This window comes from Acanthisitta chloris, unplaced genomic scaffold, assembly GCF_000695815.1.
Source record: "Acanthisitta chloris isolate BGI_N310 unplaced genomic scaffold, ASM69581v1 scaffold24824, whole genome shotgun sequence".
Lineage (NCBI taxonomy): Eukaryota > Metazoa > Chordata > Aves > Passeriformes > Acanthisittidae > Acanthisitta > Acanthisitta chloris.
In genome coordinates, this window is record NW_008670228.1 from 4,847 (window position 1) to 14,637 (window position 9,791).

A 9,791-nucleotide genomic window follows, 5' to 3' on the forward strand; every position below is an offset into this window, starting at 1 on the left:
AGTAAACATGAAAACTGTTGAAAAAAGTAGTTATGGGTTTCATACTGCTACATATGTTGTACATGCCCCTCTTGCCTCCTACAGAACTGTAGTGTTGTACAGACATTCATCAGAATGTAAAATTTAGACGCAAAATTAATATTTTGGGTTTGGGGTTTTTTTAAGAATCAGAGAATGGTTTGGGTTGGAAGGGACCTTAAAGGTCATCTAGTGCAATGCCCCTGCAATGATCAGGATCAGCTTCAACTAGATCAGGTTGCTCAGAGCCCTGTCCAACCTGACCCTCAGTGTTTTTAGGGATGAGGCACCAACCACTTTGGTGGGCAACCTGTGCCTGTGTTTTGCCACCCTTGTTGTTAAAAAACTTACTACTTATATCTAAATCAACCCTCACTCAGTTTATAGCCATTACCCCTTGTCCTATCAATACATGCCCTTGTAAAAAGTCTTCCTCCACTTTCCTTGTAGCCCCCTTTAGGCACTGGAAGGCTGCTATAAGGTTTCCCCAGAACCTTCTCTTTTTCAGGCTGAACAACCCCAACTCTGTCATCATAGAATTAAAGATTCTCTTGTATTTTCATCCAGCTGTGAAGATAAAACTAGTTCATTGCTTGAAAACTGGACAAATATTTTACAAGTGCAACAGGATTTTTTTCCCAAAATGTGATAAAAAATAATTTTGTTATTTCTGGTTTTGAGACTTGGTTATTATGAGAGGTTTTATAGCCTGCACGTGGCCTTTACAGACCATGTGAAATCTGATTTTCACAGGTATTACAATAGTTATTTCCATTTGCTCACTACAACCTAAAGGGAGGGAGAGAGAAGTCCTGATACTTTCTCTAAACAAATATCACTAGCTTTATTGAGACTCCACTTTTTTAATTATTCGCTCTTCTAAGATTTGTCTATCTCCAAACCAACTGCAGCCTTTCAGTATAGTAACAGTTGATACTTTGGAATCATCAGTGAGATTTTTTTTTTATGTCTTTTTTGAGTTATTCAAACCAGTTTCTAATCCCTCACCATAATACTCCGTAATGCTTTTTGTTTGAACTGTTATAATATAAAATAATGCAGAAGGATCTGACAGACAACCATTTTCTTAACAAGGGTGCCCAGTCAGTCTGTGAAGTAGACTTTGCATTGATGTTTGGGCTGGTTAAATATCTCATACACTTTATTTGCATTATAGTAAAATCACTGCTGAGTGTTAGCTGTCTGGATTTTGCTGCCTGCTCCATGCTTATCACACTGTCATTAGTGGCTGTTCCCTTACTTGTTTCAAATTGAATAATACCTGTAACAAAAGATGTTTTAGAGTTGCCTTTTGTAAAATAGAAAGTTTGCTAAAGTGTATGATTGATATGTAATCTTAAATATATTGACCAGAAAAGTTCTTCCCATGTTACTTAGTTTTCCTTCCACTGGAGGCAACTGCAACTTGCAGCCATTCCAGATTCAGCTCATAAGAAAATGGGTTTGCATAACATACTTTACTATTGTGAAAACCAAAATGACTTAACACTTAGAGTCATATAAAATAAGAGAGTTGGTTGGGTGTTTTTTGCTCTTGAGCTTAGGAAAATTTTGGCTTTATGGCAAGTTGCATGTTTAATAATTAATTTATGAAATTAGTAGAAAAAAAGCTTGGGGGTTAATTGTTGTTGTTTGGTTTCGTTTTAAGGTTGGGATAATTCTCCATTATTCCACTCTTGCAACAGTACTGTGGCTGGGTGTGACATCTCGAAATATTTACAAGCAGGTAACCAAAAAAGCAAAAAGGTGTCAAGATCCTGATGAGCCACCTCCTCCACCCAGGCCAATGCTGAGGTGAGCCTGATTTTCTGAGAGTCATTATTTCCCAGGTTGCTTTGTTTATATGCTGACCAAATAATGTAACAGGTCACTACTGTTTTGTTCTTTCCAGGTCCATAAAGTTCCTTCCAGTTTTTCTGTTCCTCAGCAGGAGGATGAGGTGAAGGATGTTTGTTCTTAGCGTATTACTGATGCAGTGTTGTGTTGCTGATTTTAAGTTTAGAAATTGGTAGTGGTTCAGCATACAAACTGAGGGTTTGATTAGGACTTTAGATAGCAACACAACCCATTAAATGATCATAGAAGAGAGAATGTGGAGAACTGTTATCACACAATTTACCAACACTGCAATTTAAGTAAATAAAGTTTAATACATTTTTCCAAAGATTGTTTACAAATAATTTGGAAAATAGGGGTGTCACTCATTATCAAATGAAGTTAGTGTTCTCTGTGAATTGTTCCTCTTAGAACTTTTATTTCTGAAATCGCTGAAATGGCACAAACTAATTATCTGTGAAATTCACCCTGCGTGAAATATTCTTAAAAGAAGACACTAACATACTTTGTTCATGTCGCTTCCTGAGCCCCTGAATATTAATTAAAAACTGCTACGCTGAAATTCCCCACAAGGTGGCAGAAGTTGATTAACTTTGATTAGTTCTAGGCAAATACCTAAAAGCATTGATTTTAAAGTACAGAGACTGCAGGAAAACAGAAATGCTTTGCCGATTATCTTCAAGTAAAATTTTCAGTGTTATATACAAGCATATAAAAATATTTAATTGCTAAGTTAGAAGATAGAAGATTACTATTTATATCACTTAATTTCTGTACTTGTTTTCCTTTAGTTTTATTATTTTTCTTTTAAGAAGTAAGTCTGTATTTACTGTAGGATATCGTACCCATCACCAACTGTGTGCCTTCCAGCAGGGGATTGAGTAGTCATTATAACATCTATTCTGATTTTTTTTTTTCCCATATCCCTCCCCAGCCCTTAATATTTGTTGTGAAGTTCTTGCTTTGGAATATGTTGCAGTAAAATGACCAGCCTCTCAGGCTCAGCTCTGTATAGACACAAACATGAACATGCCATTTCAGGTCTGAACACCTCAGCTGTTACAGTGGCAATAACTCTGGAGATGAGTATCAGAACAGAGCAGACATGCTTTATATTTTTCATACTTTCTCAATGTCCAACTTCTTGCAGATCAGGAATTTCCTCAGATAAGTGATGTTTTTGCACAGAAGGGCCATAGAAGGTTTTTTTTTCTCCCCAGTTGTCTTTCAAACATATGTTCAAAACAAAACTACCCATAGTCTAGTACTCATAATACCACAAAGACCAGCAGGAACCACTGTGAGTCATCTCGTCCAGCCTTCCTGCTCAAGCAGCGCCTTCCTAGAGCACATGGTACAGGTTTGCATCCAGGCAGATCTTGAATATTTCCAGAGAAGGAGAATCCACAACATCTCTGGGCAGTCTGTTCCAGTGCACACTCATCTGCACAGTAAAGTTCTTTCTCATATTCAAGTGGAACTTCCTATTAATGGAAATCAGAGTGAAAAGGAAGATACTCCCAACAACGTATGCCCTTTGTCCTTGTGAAATTTTCATTAATACCACCACAGAGAAGCAAGAGGTATATACTATAAAATTATAGAGCCTATTAAAAAAAACCAATCTGCCATCTCCACCCAAAAAAACTCTCCAAATAACGAGCTCTTGTGGCTGAACAGAGTGTATATAATATTAGGCAAGTATCTCTGGAGCACTAGACATATCACTTACTATTTTCCTTCTAGGTTTCTGTATTTTCTTCCAGCAGTTTACAACTTCTGAGCATCAGCTTTTGCTTCTTCTTTCTAATGTTGTATACTTCTGTTCAGTGCCTGCAAGTGGGAGGTGGGTGTGAACAGCTGTGAGGGAGAGAGAAACGGGTTACAATAAGAGGAGAAAAAGTATAGTAAAGAAGATGTGGTAAACCATGGATATTACCAAAGCCCAAACCTGATTCATCCTATTAATTTTCTTAAAGAACTTGCATATTTCCCAAGTCCTGGAAAACTCTCATTTCCTTCATGGTGACTGAATAAAATCCATTGCCATTAAGCAGCTGCTGATATACTGGCTTTATTTTTTAGGTTCTACCTTATTGGTGGAGGGATCCCTATCATAGTTTGTGGAATAACGGCTGCAGCAAACATCCGAAATTATGGCAGCAGACCTAATGCTCCTTAGTAAGTACCATATAACTTAGAGCTCTTCATAGGATTTTGTTGCAATACTTGTTGCAATTAATTCTGATTCTTCCAGAAAATGTAGTACAGCCAAAATCACTTCAATAAACTGATAAAGTATCAGTGACTTGTGAGAAGATGTTAATTTTAATTCCTTGGTTTGTTTCTCTTCCAGTTGCTGGATGACTTGGGAACCTAGCTTAGGAGCATTTTATGGACCAGCTAGCTTTATAATTTTCATAAACTGCATGTATTTTCTCAGCATATTCATACAACTGAAACGCCACCCTGAGCGCAAATATGAGCTTAAGGAGCCTGTTGAGGAGCAGCAGCGTCTGGCCAGCAACGAACACGGGGAGCTGGCTCATCAGGATTCACTGTCTGTGTCACTAGTGTCCACATCTGCTTTGGAGAACGAGCACAGTTTTCAAGCACAGTTGCTGGGCGTGGGCCTTACTTTGGTTTTGTATGTCACTCTGTGGATCTTTGGAGCTCTGTCAGTTTCCCTGTATTATCCCATGGACCTGATCTTCAGCTGTTTTTTTGGGGCAACTTGTTTAAGCCTCAGTGCCTTTCTTATGGTGCATCATTGCATTAACAGGGAAGATGTCAGGCATGCTTGGATAACAACTTGCTGCCCAGGAAGGAGCACATATTCAGTGCAAGTAAATGTGCCACCCTCCAGTTCCAGTGGCACCAACGGAGAGGCCCCAAAATGCACCAACAGTAGCGCAGAATCTTCATGCACCAACAAAAGTGCCTCAAGCCTAAAGAATTCATCTCAAGGTTGTAAACTAACTAACTTACAAGCTGCAGCAGCTCAGTGCCACCCTACTTCCCTGCCACTGAACACAGGTCCCCAGCTTGATAACAGTCTGACTGAACATTCGGTAGATAACGATATCAAAATGCACGTGGCTCCCTTAGAGGTGCAGTTCCGGACGAACGGACACCCGAGTCGGCACCATAAGAACAGAAGCAAGGGACACCGTGCTAGCAGGCTTGCAGTGCTGAGGGAATATGCCTATGATGTTCCCACAAGTGTGGAAGGAAGTGTGCAGAATGGCTTACCTAAAACTCGACAAAGCAACAGCGAAGGGCACTCGAGGAGCCGAAGAGCCTATTTGGCGTACAGAGAACGTCAGTATAACCAGTCCCAACAGGATAGCAGTGATGCTTGCAGTACACTTCCAAAAAGTAGCAGAAATACTGAAAAAACAATAGCTACCAACAACAAAAAAGATATTCTAAGGAAACCCATAGCGGTTGAACTTGAAAACCAACAAAAATCTTATGGCTTAAATTTAGCCATTCAGAATGGACCACTTAAAAGCAGTGGACAGGATGGACCCTTGCTCACTGCAGACAGTACTGGTAATATTAGAACTGGGTTATGGAAACACGAAACTACTGTGTAGCATTGTAATTCATTGTGAGGTGAATCCATATAAACTGTGATTACACATTCCTAAAAGCTATTAACACTTTGAAAGACTGTTTACAAGCCCTAGGTACTTTATGCAGGCAGAGAACAAAGATAATCTGCCAAGCAAAAGACTGTATGCATTATTATCTTTGCTGCTCTTAAAAAGATGAACTCTCGGTATTTTGTGAATTTTTTTTGAAGAGTCAGTCTTAAGAGATGCAGAACACAACTTTGTATATTTTTATTTTTTACCTGTAACCCTGCAGATGTGTCCACAACACATTTCAAATTTGTATTTAAATGTATAATAAATAGTATTTTCCCCAGCAGACCAAAGTTGCACTTATTTGTTGGGTTTTTTAAATACTACTGCACTGTAGTAGTAGTTGTCTTGATTTTTACTGTTTCACTATCTGAAACTTAAGAGCTTCAGTTTCTAAAGAAAACACTGGTCTCTGAAACAGGCAGTGCAAATTGCTTATTTTAATTGTATAAGGCCTAGATTTGCTTGAAATGAAGCAGCTACAATTTTGAAGAGATTTACTATACAGGCAACTTGTTTTCTAAAAAAATCATTGGCTTGGATTTGCTGCCTAAGTTATGTTTTTAGACAGCTGTGTCTTATTTTAACACACTCGCACAGTTTTAGCTCAATATGTGTTTGGGTAATAATCTGTTTTGCCTTCAGAATTACCTGACTGGGATTATTTATTTTTTTTAATTTGTTGTAATCATTTGTATTTGAGAAGGTTATGAATGGTCACAGACAATAGATGCTAATTTGCAAAGGTCATCAGTACATATCAGTGAAAACTCATTCAGTTGCAATAGTGTGGGAGAATAACAGCAGAGGAGTTGTGGTAAGTAGTAATGGGATAACCTGGTAAGAATGTGACCAGTATGCAGAATCAGGGTCATCAGATTCAGTGTCTCTGTTTAAAAAACAAAACAAGGAAGTTTCAGTGGCAGAACTGCGTTGATGAGTTTATCAGTTTAAAAAGTATGTAAATTTCTGCAGTACAAATAGCTAATATTTTACAACAATGTACAAGAATGCAATGTGTTGCAATAATGTAATTTTTAAAAAATATAAGTTATAGTTAAACAAATTTCAATTGCAGTGTAATTAAAAAACTTGGTCAAGCTAAAAGTATTGTATGAAAAATGAAATCTAGAATAGATTATTTGTCAATTACATGTTTCCTATACTTATGGTTTTCTATACTTAATTTGTTGACACCTCAATGTAAACAAGATCCTTTTTTGTTCCATTCTGATGCTGGCACACATTTGAAGTTGTAGTTGCAGAGTAATGGTAATGCTTGGGCTTTTACCTGTTTCTGGTACCGATACCTGTTTTGCTCAACCCACGTGTATAAGAGAGCAACAAATGCTTCTGTGTAATCTGGCACTGATACCACAACTCAGGTTATAAGCAATAAATGGAATTGGGTTGTATATACCTGGCTACTTGGCTACCCAATTCAGACTTGTCACTGTTGGATGTTTTAGTTAAGTATATGTGAGTACAGACACAGGTCTAACATCTGTACTCAGGTGTTGTGTTAAATAACTTAGAATGTAAGGACTCATTCAGGTGTGTTTAATTACTGCTTGTCAGGTGTACTGCAGCCTCGAGTAGTCAGTTTGATAGTCTGAACTAATACGGGATGCATTGTACAAACTTCTGCAAGAGGACAGTGTTGTTAGTATTTGGGTTCTATTTTTGCTTCTTGTGGGTAGTTGCCGTTTAAGAACTCTTTAAGGAACATTTTGACAAGTGTATGACTCAGTTCTGATTGCTGTTCTATTTTCCAGGTTTCAAGAGAGGTAGCTTCTAGCTTGTAGTCGACCTTCCAGCTACCATGTGGATAGGTGCTCTAAAAAAAAAAAAAAAAAAAAGAAACTTTACAGGTATTACCAAAGAAAATAATTTTTAACTGTATGTCCAAACATATATAAAATGTCTACATTTTAAAGCTATTTGACAAGGTATCAAAGCATCTTAGACAACTGCCTGCTTTGTAATTGCTGTTTGTGGGTTGTTACTTGCTGTAGGGGTTACTTATTGGTGGCAGAAATACAATTTTGGGCCTAGAAGTCAACAGCAACTTAATTCTATTCCATTCTAAATGCTGCAGGTCATGAAAACTGAATAGGAGACAGTAAGTGTAAGGGCATGTGCTAAGAGAAGCAATCATCTCTGAGATGAATTACACAATTAGCAGCAATGTTACTGCTGAGGGCTCTTCATACATAGTCTGTAGCCCAAACTCAGATACTATTATATTTAATCAGGCATATATACTGTGCTTTTTTTATAGTAACAAATTGAAGTCTAGAGGGCACAGTCATAAACTGAGACAGGGGAGATTCAGATTCAGCCCTTGTAGAGCTGGTGCTGCTGACCAAGTTCCTCTGCTGGCTGCAGTTCTGTCTCACCCATGTGTCATAGACCAAATCTTGGCTCATGTGATGTATGGCTCTGCAAAGTTGAAAGACAGCTAAAAGGTCAGTGCAGAGATGGAGCTTGCTGACCTTCTCAAAGTGAGCCTCACAGCCAGCTGGTTACATGTCTGAAGTGACTTTAGTTTAAAAAATCCAAACAACCTTTAATCACTGCAGCAATTGCTAATGAGGATGGAAGTCCTTGAAAATTAATCATGGTTAAATCCCAAAATATACAATTTGAGGATACAAATTAAGTGCTCAGCTGAACGTGGCATTTTCTCTGAAGTCAGCATTTACTCAGTACAATAGTGCTTGTAAATCTTAGGTTCTTTGAGCTTTGTAGTGAAATAGATGAGGCAACACGTAGGATATTAGTGAGATAAAATTGAGGGGAAATACTTTGTTTCTATTATATGAAGATTCTTGAAATTTTGCACTTGGTATTGAGAGTTGAATATAGTAAAAGTTTCATATACCTCTTCAAATGCGACATCACTGGAAAGCCTCAAATCCAATAGTTGCATGAATGAAAGGGAATACTAAATGTTAAAATAACATAGGTTAATTTTTAAGTATCTGGTGATTTGTTTCAGGGACATACTTTTCATAAAACAAGTAAAGACGTAGGCTTTGGATTTTTTTGTATAAATGTTTTGTCTTTCAGTGTGAGTTTCAACTTTCACTTGGCAGAGAAGGACTTCAACCCACTTCCAAAGCCTCAAGGGCCTGCTGTGTAGAATCACTGTGTAATTCTTGAAAGGATGAACTGTTTCATGTAATACATACCTGACATTTTCACTTCATCCACTTAAAATTCTAATTGCTGACTAAGATGATTCTGTTTTTTCTCTCAGCATCTAATGTTCCTCCTGCAGTCTTTTTCCTAATCTGTTACCAGCTACAAATGAATACAGTTGGATTGTCTGCTGCAGTCCACAACACCCTTCTACATTGTGACACTGTAGAGCAGCTTCCTGAACTGTTTGCAGCAATTTCTCTTTAAATTGTGCATGAGTAAGTTGTTCTTATCAGGCAGGGTACAAATCTGGGCAGCAAAAATCTGCAGTATGCAGAGACTTAATTTCATCTATTAGCTGATGATGTTTCTATTGGATGCAACTGGTGAAATGGAAACATGTAGGAAGGGCAGGTTTCCTCCTGGGGACGAGGCATCCCTGGTAACATCTGGAGCTGCTGAGCAAGATATTTAAAATTAGAATAAATACTTGGATGTAGTGTGCATCTAATCATTAATGGGCTTATCTCTAAAGTTGCCAGACATGCTACTTCGACAGGCTCTCACAGGAGCTGTAATCCATGAACTTGTCGATTCTATTGACACATAACTGGATCAGGCCACAGTTTAATCTTCAGCTCTTATGGGCTGAAGATGTACTACTATTACAAATTTACAGGTAAAACTGTATTTCAGTTTAATAGTGGCTTGATAACTACGCGACAGATAGTGTTTGCAGGGGAGAAGATGTTGATATGAAGCAGAAAAGGATAGTTGAAGGGCCATTTTTATTAAATGCAGTTTCAGATGTAAAGGTACCTATTTGCAGGCCATTACAGTCTCAAGAATTGATAAACAAGAATGGGTGCAATCACCAGTACTTTGTTCCTTCTACATGTGAATAATGAACAACCCAGCAGATTGCCTTGAAGTGCTGCTATGCTGGAGTGACATACACAGTTGGCCAGTACCTGTCAGCTGAAAGATGATCTGCAAGTGGGAACCATCGCCAGCATGTAGACATCTCTGATGGTGATGTACATTACATTGACCTTGAGAGGCTTGAGAGGTGGCCAATGCAAACTTCACAGAGTTCAACAAAATGAAGTGCAAGGTCCTACA

General features: G+C 38.1%; 1 protein-coding gene across 1 annotated transcript in view; it reads left to right on the forward strand.

Annotated features, from left to right (window-relative positions):
* LOC103801208 (probable G-protein coupled receptor 125) overlaps nt 1-5,811 on the forward strand; it is an 8,892-nt gene extending 3,081 nt beyond the window's left edge. The window contains exons 4-7 of the mRNA XM_009073616.1: nt 1; nt 1,688-1,833; nt 3,961-4,056; nt 4,232-5,811. The exon at nt 1 is cut by the window's left edge and continues 129 nt beyond it. Of these exons, the coding sequence (XP_009071864.1) occupies nt 1; nt 1,688-1,833; nt 3,961-4,056; nt 4,232-5,474 (1,486 nt within the window). The 3' untranslated portion in view covers nt 5,475-5,811. The remainder of the gene's footprint in view (nt 2-1,687; nt 1,834-3,960; nt 4,057-4,231) is intronic.
* Nucleotides 5,812-9,791: the final 3,980 nt, after the last annotated feature.